The sequence below is a fragment of the Lates calcarifer genome, linkage group LG5 (genome assembly GCF_001640805.2).
Source record: "Lates calcarifer isolate ASB-BC8 linkage group LG5, TLL_Latcal_v3, whole genome shotgun sequence".
In the NCBI taxonomy this organism is placed as follows: Eukaryota; Metazoa; Chordata; class Actinopteri; family Centropomidae; genus Lates; species Lates calcarifer.
The window spans coordinates 18,623,421-18,639,152 of record NC_066837.1 but is presented as its reverse complement, the minus strand read 5'-3'; the positions used below and the strand labels follow the sequence as shown (position 1 = coordinate 18,639,152).

Below are 15,732 nucleotides of genomic sequence, written 5' to 3'. Positions count from 1 at the left end.
TAAGTGCTTGATAAATGACTTAACCATTATTCAATTATTACATGGATTATTTTTCTGACATCAATGAGCTAATTTTTGATCTCAGTTCTAATCTTATTAGACCTAAAAAAAAAAAAAAATAATAATAATAATAAAAAAAGAAGAAGTTATTTTGAACCAATCATTAGTTGCAATATTTTCCTCTGCGGCAGACCCCAAACAAAGGCAAGTATTACAAATAAAAACTATTTTTTAATTTGATTTTTTTTCTTGAAACGTTGACCTTTCACCTTTCACTGCTAACTAACTGAAGTCAGTTAGTGAGGCAGCTAGTTAACATTAAAGTTAGCTCATCTGTCATTAATACGTTATAACCGACACACTGCAGCCAGGTTGGATATTTAACTGTCGTGTGGATTAATCTAGTCAACAAACCAACTAACCGACCAGTGTACTGTCCCAGTCTAAGGTTGTTTGTTTGCTTGAACTAGTTTGTACTGCTAGCATCGTTAGCATTTCCGTTAATTAGCTAACAGTTGACGAAAAGCTGACCGGTCAGACAGTATTTAGCAGCTTCAAAATAATCAGTTAAAGTAGCGTTTTACTTTCAACGGGTTTCGTAGTAAATACCGACTTATCTACAGCAGAAACCATGACAGATATCGAAGTTCAAGTGGAGCTCCAGCTCGAAAACTCACCATCCGGAGTACAAGCGGTTGAAAGCCGACAGCAGGAGGAGGAAAAGAGCGGTGAGCGGCAGTCAGACTGCAGAGAGGGCGAAGCAAACATCGAGCAAAGAGTCAAATCATGTGTCTTATAGCCTATGTGTACATGAGTGTCCACTTTCAACTCTCCACTCCTTCACTTTTAATGAGTTCAAATAAAATAGCCAAATTATCCACAGCCATTCAAGACACAGTTGCTGTTGGTAATAAAGTTGGAGATTAACGCTGTTTGAATTTTACATTTTTATATATTTCAATAGTCTAAATACAGACCATTTTTTAAAGTGCGGCCTTGTTATACTGATGTTTTGCTATAAATAATGATGTTAAATGTGTCTCAGAGCTGGATGAGCCGCTGTTGTTTTTGGCCGACGTTGCTCTGGCGCCACCCCGTGGTGAAGACACGGCTTGCAGCTGTGACTGTGAAGCCTGCAGCTGCCTGGAGGTCAGAGGCATGGAGAGGAGCCTTCAGTCCATGCAGCTGCAGCTCCAGTTCTTCATGAGCAAAGCAGATGACTTACACGACTGCCTCGTGAATGGGTAGGGTTCGCAGTAACCATAATGCACTGATTTATATCTGGGTATTTCTGCTACAGTAGGAAGTTTTTCTGTATGTTCTGGCAGGCAGAGTCATCTAGAGAGAGATGCTCTTGCCGCTGTTGTACCAAGTTTCCTGTACACCTGTCAGCCTTACTTTAACCACCTGGAAACCACAGCAAGGAGCTCCATGTCCCAGAACTCCCACCTGCCTTCTGACATGTATACAAAGGTAAATGTTTCTTTTGAAAGGGCATTTCAGTTTTGAAAGTTACACTGCAACTACATTTGTTCCATTTCTCAGTGATGTTTTCAGAGTGCTTTAAATAAAACATTCCCTGCTTGGTTTTACATGGTTTCTAAAAATATCCAAAATGTACCTTGCTTTGGCAAACTTTTGTGGACAGTTTATATTAACATTTACAGAGCTTTTCTGTTTTCATGTTAAGCTCTGATTCTGATGTATTTGGCATATTCTTGTTTTATTGTGATAAACCATGTATATATATCTATTGGCCAGTGGATTTGATTAGCAGAAAAAAATGTTCAGTAGAGTACAGTGTGTTGAGAGATGTGTGTTGTCAGAGCAATTTAGATCTGTTCCTGATCCAGTATCTTAAAGCAGAGCCTGTCTGTTGCTGATTGAGAAGACCATCTGTTCACTGTATGAAAACACCACGGTATAACTGCTACTTTAAACTTATACAATGTGTGTGTGTGTATCTGTGTGCAGCTGCTAGACTTCTCTCAGCAGCTGTGTGACAGGTTGGAGCAGCTGGTGTTAACCTACGCCAGCCACAGTCTCCTCTGTTTGGATGAAACTGAGCCTAACAGGTACACACAAACACACAAAGGAACGAGACAAGTTTCTACTGATAACTGTGTCCTAATGTCTGAACATTTTTATACGTAAATATTTTTGTTTGGTTTTCAAATATGAAAAAAAAATCAGATACAGTAGCACAAATACAACCTAACAAACAGACATATGCTTTCCCAGCGTATCTCACTTCTGCATCGGTCAGAGTCAGCTCGGCCGACTGAGGCTGACAGCATTCCGCTACTGTAAGCCAACGCCGTTCCTGGCCCGGGTCGACGTGGGCCTGTACAAACGAATGCGGTGGAACGTGGAGAGGCTCCGAGACGAGCAGCAGCATCAGGAGCAGGCAGATGGAGAGCAGGGTGGAGAGAGCGACGACAGGAGGGCAGAGACAGTTGGAGGCACAGAGTAGTGAGTCTGGATGATGCAGTTTCTCCACCCTCTATTTCCTCTGTCCTCTCTTGACTTAAAACTCTTTATCTTACTCCTGCATTCGTGTCCTTTTAAGTTACTTCCTGTGCTATGAGGACATTCCCAACGCACATGCAGGGGCTACAGGGCGACAGCCAAGGCGTCTCTCATGGCAACGTGGTGAGGATGTGGTCCATCGGTCAGTGGGTGCAGGTGAACCCAGACCCCGAAACAGAGGACATCTACAACTGGTATACTTATTTACAAGTCTTCATTCATTTCTCCGAGAATGTTTTTAATTTGGTGATTTGTCCATGCTGCATCCAGGATCCTCATTAGCATGTCTGAAACAGCTTCTCTACATGAGTACACACGGTACATATGTATGTGTTCATATTTCAGGATCATGTGCGAGGTTACTCAAGCCAGCTATCACAAGCTGTTATTCCTGGGCAGCGAAGAGCCATCTAGCTGCAGTGCTACAGACTACCTGCAGCAGCTGCTGTTGTCACATCAGACAGCAGAGTGATGGTACACCCTGTAGGAGTATGTGTGTGTGTGTCAGTGCACATATGACACCTAGCTCTCTACAGCACGTGGAATGAAACTGGACCAATTTAGCAGCTATTGTGAGATTCTAAGGTGGTTTCAGATACGTCTGGATTTTGGTGCCAAATTGCGTGAGCTGTACCTCACACGCCTGTAACGTATTACACTTTTAGCCATAGTTTTATCATCTCAGTCAGATTATGTAAAAGTTATTTTATACTGTGATGAGTCTGCACACTGTTTTGTCACTTTACTCTGTTCAGTGTGTTAATGTTAATCTTTAAAAAGATTTTATTAGAGTTTGTTAATATTTTATGTTTCAAAAGTTCACACGTTTTTAAGAGCATTTTGTTGCGCTGTAAAGAAGTCGAGAAGTGTTATTAAAAAACATTTTATTTACATTAAACATTGCATTGAAATAATTACACACAATCACAGGTTTCCATTTTTCAGAAAGTCAAATAAGGAAAATTTTACATTTTCAAACAAGCTGCCATAATTTGGGCCCCACAAGTGAGGAATGCCCGATTTACTTCATTTCAACGGGTTCATCAAGTTGTTTAAATTAGTACACATAAGCCTCACTTCATTTTTAATAAATTAATATCCAAAATGGGAGATTTAACAACTTTGAGCAAAAGTAACAAATAAAATTGTTCACTGAGAGTTCAGCCTGCTGTGTTCAGTTTGACCTTGTGACCATTCAGCTCAACACATAAAGAAAGGCATTTTACTTACAACAGAGAATAAAATCTACAATTTACAACCAACATCATTCATCCTCTACTTCAATAAAAATCTATAAATGACTCTTCAAGGGTTACTATACTTTCTAGATCTCTAAAGTACAAAAGTAAAGTGGAGTTTCCCTTCATTACAGTGATCAGTCTTTAAACAATGGACACACAAACACTTGCAAAAACACTACACAGACATGTTTTGCAAAAGCACATTTAAAAAGTCCAGCTTTGTCAAAAACGCAGGGAATATAACGTGTCCTGCCTGGAGGTGCAGGGGGGGGATTTTCTTTGCTGGATCCAGTGGTGGGAAAAGGGCAAGAATCTGTCTTAAGAGTCATTTATGGTTAAAGCACTGGATGCCAAATCTCTTCATTTCAGTTAATAAACAATTCAGCCTTTATACCGTTCAACCCTGGAGGGCAAGTCAGGCCCAAGAGCTGGCTAAATACAAAACAGATTCAAATGGACATGAATTTTCTGACAACAGTCTCTTGTAGTAATCATCATTTTTGTGCTCTCCAGTTATGATGTTAGAAAATTACAGATGCTGGCTTTAAAGAATTCCCCAATCTTTAAACTTGTGACATTAGAGTGAAGCTCAATAAGACTACTTATAGCACTGACTGACAAACACACAGCATCCAACAGACTGACATCGACATACAGCACAGATATGAACATTTACAACCAGTGAAACACACACGTTATCATACCGTAGCTCATCACAGATTCAACATTAATACACAGTTTATACCCAGATTGACCTGATATTGATACCCTCCCAGAGTCGTCCACCCCACCCCACCCCATCCCCGTAATAATACTCCTCCTCCTCATATGACACAATACAGTGACCCCTGACCTTCACAGCAGTATCGGTTAAAACCCAGAGTAATAAAGTCCTGTGTACTGAGCATTACCAGAGCAGAGGGCCGGTGTAATTACAGGCTATCATCTGTCTGTAGTGTGTGACTGAAGTAATGTCACTTAACGTGAGCGTGAGAATCTGAAGGAAGGAAGACTACACCTTTGGAAAAAGTTCACGTGCAGCTACAGATCAGTGATTTTTACCATAAGAGACCTACTTGCAAAAAATTAACCTTCAGCATCTATCAACACAATCATAAGCACGTAACTAAAACCTCGTTAGTGCCTGACTCCAGTGTTTCAAAGGGAAATGCTTGCACGTCGTACTGACCTTTGGTAAGGATGCTGGTTTCTCTGACGTCAGTCTGCAAATAAATTAGACCAAAGTAATTTGGGAAAGAGGACAACAACAGGGACTTGTAACAACAGGGACTTGTAAATAACCAGCTAAACAACATGTTAGACTGCAGGAATTTGATTAAGTGCAATCTGGGAATCAGTGTTCTTTTATCATTATTCAGTAGCAAGAAATCTCCAGTGTATCCCCACGTTTAAATAAGGTGACATGGAGGCATGTCAACATGTATGAACAGCTCTGGCTTCAGTTAAAGGGGCTACAGGTAAGGAACAGAAATAAAAACAGCCAAATCTAGCAGTGTGTTTACCTTAGGTTAATAGTGGCCATTTGGCACTGTTGGGGTGTATGTATGTGTGTGTGTGTGTGTGTGTGTTTGTGTGTATGTGCGTGCACCCATGGCACAAAGATATGGCATAAAGAAAAGTGTCCAGTTCCACCCTGTTGAGTCAGTAGCAGTGATGCATCATGGGATCAGTAATCACATGGTTTCAGGTGTGTGTGTGTGTGTGTGTGTGTGTGTGTGTGTGTGTGTGTGTGTGGTGTGTGTGTGTGTGTGTGTGGTGTGTGTGTGTGTGTGTGTGTGTGTGTGTGTGTACACAGGATTGAAATGTAATATTATAGTCTGTAAAGTTTGTGTTTGCCGTGGTGTAGGATATCAAGTGTGAGGTAAGAGAGGAGCTGAGTTTCAGCGTGCTGTTGTGTTGTGTTTGTCTTCTTAGGTTTCTGGAAGACAGAGATGAGACGCAGGTTCTTCACTGGCAGCATCACAGACTGTCTTCCCCTGAGCAGAGACTCTCAGGCAGTGTCGTAGTTAACACTGAGGACAGCGTCTGGGTCTGCGCTATTTTGGGGGAGGTTTGTGGAATTTCAGCAACCAGAGGGGAATTTACTTTCTATTGTTGACTATTGTAAGGCCAACAAAAGGTAAATGAAGACCTATATCATTGCCTCTATGATACCTTAATATGGGGAGAATAAACAAAACATATACTGAACTAAAAACTGTGTTAGAGTTATAATATAAAAAAGTCAAAAGTTAGAAAAGTTTCCTGTGCCCAAAAAAGAAAATAAAACACATGGAAAATAACATTTAGGCCTGCTTCACTGACTTACCATAACCATGGCCGTAAAACAATCTTCAACTTTCTAAGCCCTGATACTAACCATTTACATTGATGGGGAGTGGAAGTGAGTCTGGGGATAAACACTGCCTGAGAGTCTTTCTTCAGGACAAGAAAGTCCCTCAACTTTTTTTGCATCAGTAAACAGCATACATACCTAGAAGAAATTTTCAGCTGTTTAACTGTAGCACCACCAAGAATCAGTGGTGTGTGTGTGTGTGTGTGTGTGTTAAAATGTACTTGGTTTTAAAGTAAAGTGAAAAATCCCTGTGTCTTCAAAGTGAATCTATAGCAGTGGTTCCCAACCTTAAAGTTCCTGTCTACAGATTGTGGTGAAATCGTTTTTTCTTCTGGTCTTTTAACCCTCCTGCAACTCCTCAGATTTATTGTGTGACCCCTTTTAGGTTGGGAACCACTGATCTACAGCACCACAAAGTTTAGGGTCTACCTATAGGACTGGGCAGTTTATCAGGCTCATTCATTATCTTTGTGATGAACTGAACTGTAATACTCTGCCACATTCATCACTACAAAACAATTACTGATCTCTCTCTTTTTCTGAAATATTTAGAAATGACATGTTAAAACAACCCTTGACCATGTAGTACAATGTGATGAATATCTACTAAGTGGTGTAGTTTATCTTCTTTAAGAGTTTTTCCTTGTGGTTGGAGTTTTTTCCAGCCCAAATATTTACTTCAGTTTCAGCAGCTGTTCACAGCTGTTCCACAAGTAAATATGAATGTAAATTTGTGTGTAACAGGACAATAATTGTGGCCTGCTCTGCACACGTGTGTATATATATATCACCCTGTTGTGTGTGTGTGCTTGAATTCACATGTATACGTATGTGTGTGTGTGTGTTTCTGTGTGTACAGACAGCACTTGTGTCATCATCGCTCTGTGAGTGTTGTTACTGGTTAACAGTACTGCAGATGTTGTGTTTCATATCCCTCAGTGATGAGTCTCCAGCTCTACCACTGTCCACTCTCCCTGTGGGGAGCTTCCAGTGGCCTCTGGGGAGAAACTACTGACAGAGGTGACAGTGGCAGAGGGAGGGGTGAGTGGAGGCAGCAGGCTGGGCCACAGGCTGCTCTCCAGGGGGCTCAGAGTGCCTCCTGCACCCCCTGGCATCAGCAGCAGGGAGGAGCAGCCATCACCGTTCAGCAGCAGGGTCTGATTGATCAGCTGCTGGACTATGTCCACTTTCTTCCCCCAGTCCAGGTCCAGGGGAGGAGGGCGCTCAGGAGACTCAGGAGGGCACGGGGAGGAGCTGTCTCCATCCTGGGAGAGGGTGCTGGGTGTCTGAGGGGAGTCTGGGTGAGGAGGAGGGTTCTCTGTTGACGGTGACGAGTCTCGATGTTCATCTGATGTCACCCTTTCACAGTCGTCATCTATTTCTTGATTTGACGTCTCTTGCTCGGGATCTTTCTTCTCTTCTGTGAGGTTCAGCTCATTTATTCCCTCTTCTTCATCTTCAGCCTCCTCTTCATCACTGTTCTCTAGGGCTTCATAGATGGTGCAGAGGCCAGAGGAGGGGGACAGCAGCACCGTCTGAGCTTTATTAGACTGCTGCAGCTCTTGCTGCCACTGCATGATCTGCTGCCTTTGCTTCAGCTCCTGCTGTTGCTGCTGCAGTTGCAGTTCAAGGTCTCTCCTCTGCTTCAGCTCCTCTTCCTTCTTTGTCACCTCTGCCTGCTCTTTCCTCCTCCTCTCCTCCTCCTCCTTATTCCTCTTTATTTCCTCTTCTGCTTCCTCCTTCTTCCTCCTCTGCTCCTCCTCCTCCCTCCTCTTCCTCTCCTGCTCCGCCTCCTCCAGCGGTCTGCTCTGCTGCTCCCTGCGTTGCTGCAGCTCCTGCAGCTGTCTCTGGTGTTGCTCCAGCCTGCGGAGCTGGGGGCTCAGCGCCTGCCCCCCGAGGCTCCTGGGCGGGAGGTCGGCACAGGTCAGCTTCGGCGGGGTGGCAGAGGCGACGAGAGGTTTTACGATGTCGCAGTAGGTTCTGGGGTATGCTGCGTGATCGCGGCGGTGGGGGTGCGGTAGTGCAGTGAAGCCTGTGTGTGAGAGGAAGTGGGAAGGAAGAATTACAGTAGCGTGATGTTATAAAACAGAAGTCACAGGCAGCAGGACAGTGACAGCAGTGCAGAGTGAGTACAAGCAGAAGGGTGTAGAGGGAAGGGGGTGGCCTTCAGAGGCCCATACTTGCTGAAGGAATAGTGGAAGCATTGTGAAGCCAAGCCCAAAGGTCTGCCAGTAGCCTACAGCACCAAACTGACCAGCAATTATTTGTAGTTTTGTACTTTGAACAAGTGAGAGTGGGACATTGTTTGAAAGCTGTGCAGCAGTGACACATACAGCCTGTTAAGTATTCATAGTATCTGTGTAAAAAAACACAGTGAACACACCAGAAAATAGTGGCCCAAGGTGAGGTGACTGGGGGTGGTGACTGGAGTCAGGGTGGTGAAATTTGTTCAGAGAGCATCTGTGCATACTTCACGTGATTTTTCTTTTTAATATATATTTGAAAAAAATGACACCCAGAGATATTTTTGTGTGCAAAAAAAAAAAGCAGCCAACTTCCTGTATATGCAAATACTATCAACTATGGTGAGACATAAACAACCACAGAGAAGCTTATTGCGAGCGGTCATCACCCGTGAATGGAGTTTATAGTTAGTCAACCAGTGATACATGCAAAAGCTCTACATGCATTTATAGACATCCAGCATCACAAGAAAACTGAAATAATAGCTTGGCTTTAGAAGGAATCCAGTTATGGCTAGACATTATTCTGACTGAACTACATCCCGCCTTAAAGCCAAGCTATTTGGCTGACCCTGAACGAACCAAAGTAATGAGATGAAAGTCAAGTCATTGTGCAACAGTGACATGCATAAGCTCAGTTAACATTAATACATCGCTGTAGAACAGTGCAGCAAGAATGCTAAAAATAATAATAATAATAAGGCAGTAGAAAAGAGCTAAAACAGCAACACACCCACAGTAGACTGGAGGGAAATTAAAGTAGCAGCAGAGTAAGCGGTGTTGGCCCTCTCTTGAGGCCGGACAATGAGACGTCAAACTTCTTTACTGCTTCAGATGCCGAAGTTTAATCCACGGGGAGGAGAAGGTCTAGCGGCACAGATGATCGATTCGTAGCAGATTCATTCCAGTAATGTGGTTTTCAGGCCAGTCAAGTCTTTCAGGTTGGGCGTGAAGTGTTTATCCTGTCCAGTTTTCAGAGGTAAGGCCATACCTTATGTGAGTCTGTGTGAGTGTAAAGCAATGATAAGGCTGATAACTACTGTAAGTGAAAGTGTCCGCAATATTATAAGATGTATAGAGCCACTGTTTGAAAATGAATACCAGTGGCGTTGGATGATTAGTCTTACACATAGATCCACAGACCATAAATATGCCTTACACTCCCCACTTCCGAGTGCTCATTTCAATAAAACTGTACAGTGAGAGTAAATCATGGTAAAAATCTAATCTTTATTTAAAGTTTTAAGGTTCATTACTCCAAAAGATGGATAAACACAAGAAAAAAAGCTGGGGTACAATTTAAAGTGCAAGAAAAGATGAGGAGTGATGGAGGATAAGGAAGATTGCCTGTATTGTACGGTAGGAGAGCAAAAATCAAACATGAATATACAATCAAAACTCATTTTCAATTATCAGCTTTGTTCAGTAAAAAGTATAGGGATAAATACACATGAAAACATGTTAAACAGTTCAATCCACATTTCTTTTGTTATGCTTAATTTTCTTGTTTTTCCCTCTTTAAGAGCTGTAAACAGACAAGTCAAATCCATGCCAGTTCAGGGCAACCACATAATTCTGTGTTAAATAAAACAGCAACTAAAACCCAGACACGCTCACACATTAGGAGTAAATAGTAGTAGCTATTGCACATACAGGAATTTAAGCCATATACTCATAATGGAAATGTTATATCAGAGGGAAGAGCCACTGCTGTCCTCTTTTTATTTCTTCCCTTTTTTGCTCTCTGTTTTTTGAAGTTTAACTTTGATTATGTCCACCCCCAGAGATTTCAGGACAAACACTGACAACAAGAACTACAACAGTGAGATATTGGGTTTTTTTGGGAGGCTAGAACAGGGCCAGAAGGAGACAAGGGACGTTACTCGGGCTGTTAGGGAGATGATGAACTATACATTACCTGCAAAAGAGTTCTCAGTCTTTTCACAGATAGCAGAATAGTACGGAGGCTGGATGTCATCTGGGTTTTCTTCTGGTTGCTGCAAAGTGCACAGAGTTGACGAAGGGTCTGGGGCTTCCTCTGACCCCGGCGCTTCCTCCCGGACAAGATCGGCTGACTCTGCTTCCTGTTTCCCACACTCGATGTATTGCTGCTCTGCGAGGCACGGCTGGCTGTGAGGCTGCGGGATGAGACAGGGCTCCTTGGCCTCCTCGGGGAGCTCCTCCAGGGAGAAGATGCCGGGGCTCTTAATGCAGCTCTCCCCTGTGGACTGGGCGTTGGAGTTTGAAGCTGTGGTCATGGTGTCAAAGCCATAAGACGCCAGGGAGGTAGCAGATGGTGGGGTGGTGTCTTCACCTACGCAGCCCTCCTCCACCTCTGCCTCCTCTCCCTCCGCCACAGTGGACAGGCAGCGCTGTGTTGTAGGCTGGCTGTCGAAGGTAATGTGGCTGACTACTGGAGTCTCCAGGGAATCGTCCAACTGAGCTTCTCCCTCTGTGTCGCTGGCCTCGTCCTCCGTTATTGAGGATGAGGAAGGGTTGGAAGCGGGGGCGGTTGCGGTGCCCCCCAGGACTTCATCGGCCGGCAGGGTCTCTGCCTCCGCCTCCTCATCTCCATCTCTGTCTCCTTTCTCCAAGTGGATGCCCAGGTCCTGGTAGTCCAGGTCAGGCTGAGGAGACAGCACCGGGGCTTGTGTATCTTGAGGATGGAGCCTCCCATCTCGATTGTAGTCACCGAGTTCCTCGGGTGTGCTGGTCTCACTGCTCAGGGTGCTTGACAGAGACATTCCTGGGGCAGAGAGGGGAGCCGGGGCCAGGGTCTGCATCGGGGCTGAGATGGACTGATCAAAGTACATTTGGGCCTCAAGATTTTGTGGGTTATCTCTGACAGAGGAATGATGAGCCTCTTGGTTTTCAATGGCAAAAGGAGCAGAGCCTAGTTCCAGCCAGGCTTGGGCTGGAGCCTGAGTTGGGGTCTCAGAGTCTGCTTGCCAGGGATCTGCCAAAGGGCTGGCTGCGGCTGCTCCTGCCACCTGGGAGACATGCTCAAGAACCTGCTGTGGCTGAAGAGGTTCTGCCCAGGGATCAGCAAAGGGGTTTGGTTGGTCCCACTGAGCAGCTGGGGCAGAGGGCAGCAGAGGAGGGGGAGGCGGCGGTTGGACCACTCTGTTCAAGTTGTCCAGCCTTTCATCCTCAGCAAAGTCATCCTCATCTGCATTCCCATAGCTCTCCAGCCCGCTCTCCGTCACCCCCTCACTAGCCATCTCCACGTCTTCATCCTCTTCCTCATCATCCACATCATTGTCATGCCTGGGTCTCTGTGGCTCATCTGTCCGCTCTGAGCCCACGTCCATGTCACATACCCGATCGTTGTCATCGTCGTCATCATCTTCGTCCTCATCAAAGTCATTAACTGGTATGTCAGGAACCCTCTCAAAGTCAGGGGAACCTGCTGAGGCTCCTTCCATGTCAATGGCTCCTTTGAGGCTGCCATCTCCCAGGTCATCCATGCTCTCTGTGCCCTCCAGGACACCAGGGGCGCTCAACTCAGACGCACCCTGCTGGCTGCCGCTCACATCCTCAGAGTCCAGCTCAGAGAGCAAGGCTCCACTTGCTCGCCAAGCAGACCCCCCCACTGGTCCAGCTGATCCAGGACGGGACTCTTCTGTGGGCTGTGTGGTCCCACTCATTTCAGACACAGAAACCAGCTGGCTTCCCTCTCTCTCTTCTTCATCCTCGTCCTCATTTAGATTGGTAGGAGGAGCTACCTGAGGGATGGCATTTGCTGCTGCTGGGGGGACTTTAGATGTGGAGGGGGTTTGGTTTGTTAACAAATAAACAGACTCTTCAGACAGGTCTGGAGGGGAGGCCACAGGTGGTGATGTAGTCTCAGCTGGGGCAGGGATCTGCTCCTGCGTTGTTAGTAGGGGAGCACTGCTTTCTGGCTGTTCTTGGGGTGGAGATGTTTGTGGTAAGGCTGTCGTGACAGGGCTTGGTGGAGGAGAGGGAGCAGCTGCATGGATTTGAGCTGTTTCTTGAGGCACCGCCTCTGATGGGGTATCCTGTGCCAAGACTGGAGGAGGGACCTCTTCTGGTGCAGAGGCAGCAAGGACTGATCCTTGCGGTAAGGCCACCAGGGCTTCTGCTTGTGTTTCTGCGAGAATAGTTGCTGCTGTGGCAGCTGCTACCGCTGCACTGGCAGGTGCTACTGCTGCTGCACCAGCAGCACCCTGTGCTTCTACAGCAGGTGTGGTAGTATTTGAAACCCCTGTCTTCCTGGCAGCAGTGAAAGGTGGGACAGCCTGAGTGGGTTTGGTTCCACGTTTTGCCTGAGAGATGCTGCCATTTGCAGGTTTAGTGACTGGAGAGGCAGGTGGGGTTCGGCCGAGGGGTGGTTTGTTAGAGGCAGGGAACCGAACAACAGCTATAGGTTTCTTTGTGGGAGGTTTCGCAGGCTGTTGAGTTTTGGACTGTGACGCCTTGGGGTCTGTTGTCTTTGCTGTCGCAGACAGTTTGGAGGCAGAGTTGAGCTTTATGGTGGTCGTGGGTTTAGAGGGTTCAGGTTTTTTGGTAGTAGCTGTTGTTGTAGCTGTTGTAGGTCTCTTAGCAACTGCAGAAGAAGGTGGTCGACTAACATCTGATGCAAATGGAAAAACCAAAAAAATAATCAATATTAATTTGTATATTTCAGTCCACAGATGATATTTCTGAGCACACTGTCAAGTTGTCAATGCGCAAATACAGCTCAGCAACAGGGCTTCAGGACAATGTCTCTCAGTCAGAACAAGGAAAAACTTCTAACCTTTCTTTGCAGCAGCAGTTTTGGGAGGCTGTGCTGCTGCGGTCTTGCCAGTAGAGGGTGCTACAGTAGCTCTAGAAGCAGCTGTTTTTGCAGTTGCAGCGGTGGAGGGCTTAGTTGTAGCTGTGGTGGGCCTAGATGTGGTGGATGCAGTTCGAGATGTTGAGGGGAGCCGTGGCAGGCCTGGAGGCAGAGAAAGAAGGACACATTCAGGTGCCAAACAAACACTGAAAAGAAAAAAAACACAAACCGCCTCATTTTTGTTGGCAACAATCCAAACATGAAATGTGATGCTGCACCTCTACATGCATTTACAAGCATAAATAAATGAACTGTTCTAATGTAAACCACAAAAGCAATTTCAACAATGGGAACCCATTAACGCAGCACTATCCATCTATTGCCACATTAATGCCTCCTTCCTTCTCCACTCACTACCAAGATACAATGGCAGGATGTAATGTGAAAGAGAAACAGATGGATGGAAGATGGAGATGAGAACTGAGGAAATGAAAAGTGACAGGAGAAGAAAAGGAGACGGTTTCTGTGGTGAGAGTGAGGATTGGAAAAATGAGTGGTGAGCAGAAAAAAGAGAACAGAGAACAAAAGGAAAGAAATGAAGAGGTGAAAGAGACCAAAGAGACCAGCAGGTAAAATAACACAATTAAAAACAGGAGAGGGAAGTTCAGTTTGTACAAGTTCTGTTGCGACAGTGTACTAATCCAATCAATCACTCCAACTGCAGCTACAACAAGAGAAAACTCCCGTCCCCACCCTCCTCTCTTCTTCTATTAGGCTCTCCTAATAGTACACATTCTACACATCCTTGTCCTTCACATTAGATCTTCACTCAGCACAGACACACTGTTAACAGTAAACTTGACATTGTGTTAGTTCACTTAGCAGATTTGAACCAATCTTGATGTCAACACTAGCAAATGTGTTGAATGTCCAAAGTCGCCAAAAGAGTTTTTCAGTTGGCCTTAAGATTACCGACAAATCCCTGCATCTTTGTTTCCTAGCCCAATTGAACTTGACTGATCTGCAGCTGACCAGATGCTGAATTTTTATTCCTGTCACAGTCCAGAGGAGAGAAAAGAAAATTCTCAGAAAACTAAACAGTAACCAAACCCATTCAACAAAATGGACTGAACCCAAAACTTGATACATAAACATAAAATTGTAGTTTATCAATCAAAGCTGTTATTATCCAGATTCAAAAAATACAATGCATCATCTATGTTACTTTTTAACTAAAAGTTACTTTTTTGTGCACATTTCCATAACCTGCTATTCACAATGTTTTACCTTACAGAGGTAATACTAATTTGTAATGCAGCTCAACTAAAACAAGCAGAACAACAGCATGAACTATTGTCATGTGTCAGCACCCTGTTATAGTATTAAATTTGACAGTCAGGCAAAAAGACTTGAGGTGAGTGGAATGTAAAGTGACATCTGCGCATCAGACTTGCAGTGCAGTGATCTGAGAAGCAGTAACCTACATAAAAATCTGAATGTTGCTTATGCTGCACTATACTGGGCTCTGTGAAATCTCCACACAATACATTTGCCTTGTCAGGTTCCAAGAATTTGACATAGTCTTTGCTGCAATGCACTGCTGCACTAGCTAACCTACAAACAAACTCAGCCAGTTAAATGAGCGAGTCGTCAGCTGCAGGCAGTACTAAGTCCTCATTTCTACACTGGAACCCTGGTGTTCAAACACAATGCAAAACCTCAGCGCTGTAAATTATTTGTAAGACATCTGTTTCTAATCAAAGAGATTGACTTCCACCACATCTAGAGCTGCATAATCGAATGTAATTGCCTTATGGAACTGTGTGACCCCACTGCCAATTACAACAATCTCCATTATGTCTTCTTTTGGACTTGGTCTGCTGATACGGTCGAAGATGTAGACGTGAACTGGCAAAGACACGATGACTTTGATGGCTTTCAGTGGAGTAGCATGCCTGCACACAGATGCCGCTCCCACATTACAATAACCATTACAATGACCGTTTGTTTCCCTGAGATCACGCAGCCACTGCCCAGACATGGGCTCATAGCTATGGGACAGTGTAATTGGCTATCATCAGAAGAGTCGGGCTCCGATGTGAAGTGCAGCTAATTAAGGTCGTTTTTCATATCTAATCCTCTGCGTAAGCAAAATCTGGGTCGACATGACTACTCAATTATAGGAATCAAGGCAGACAACGCCGAGTCTTCCTCTAAACGCAGACTGAGGGGGAGAAATGAAGAGAGGCGTAAAGGAGGGTAAGGGGAGGTCACAGACACAATATAACCTCAAACAACCCCAACCTCTCCCTCCATTGTTTTATGATGAGTCATAACTCATAAAGGTTTGATCCAGGGGGATGGCAAGGAGGGGAACAGACAGACCCACTAAAGCCTACACTCCACACACTGCCTGTGGGTGGTGGCTGGTGGTTCTGTTGTTGGTGTATTAGTATGGATTACATTTCCTGCCAAAAGAGGGTTGAAATCAATACAAATCACAGTCCAAAGAGAGGATGAGAGGCACTATACAGCCATGACCAAACATGAGGTCTTCTTGAGGGCAAAGGTCAGCCGGGAGACACT

At 44.8% G+C, this 15,732-nt stretch overlaps 2 protein-coding genes across 3 annotated transcripts in view; one reads left to right on the top strand and one right to left on the bottom strand.

The window, feature by feature from the left end:
* Positions 1-281: 281 nt before the first annotated feature.
* lg5h19orf67 (linkage group 5 C19orf67 homolog) lies at positions 282-5,071 on the top strand. Its single transcript, XM_051070705.1, is given in 9 exon segments — positions 282-448; positions 624-728; positions 1,046-1,244; positions 1,329-1,473; positions 1,975-2,075; positions 2,242-2,472; positions 2,570-2,615; positions 2,617-2,723; positions 2,875-5,071. Coding segments are annotated over 8 exon segments (1,053 nt in total). The 5' UTR covers positions 282-448; positions 624-631; the 3' UTR covers positions 3,002-5,071.
* A 480-nt stretch (positions 5,072-5,551) lies between these two features.
* Positions 5,552-15,732, bottom strand: part of prr36a (proline rich 36a) — a 35,964-nt gene continuing 25,783 nt past the window's right edge. For both annotated transcript variants that reach the window (XM_051070704.1, XM_051070703.1), the window contains exons 4-6: positions 13,129-13,308; positions 10,288-12,963; positions 5,552-8,158 (exon numbers count right to left, since the gene is read on the bottom strand). In XM_051070704.1, coding sequence (XP_050926661.1) covers positions 7,062-8,158; positions 10,288-12,016 — 2,826 coding nt within the window. In that variant the 5' untranslated portion in view covers positions 12,017-12,963; positions 13,129-13,308 and the 3' untranslated portion in view covers positions 5,552-7,061. The remainder of the gene's footprint in view (positions 8,159-10,287; positions 12,964-13,128; positions 13,309-15,732) is intronic.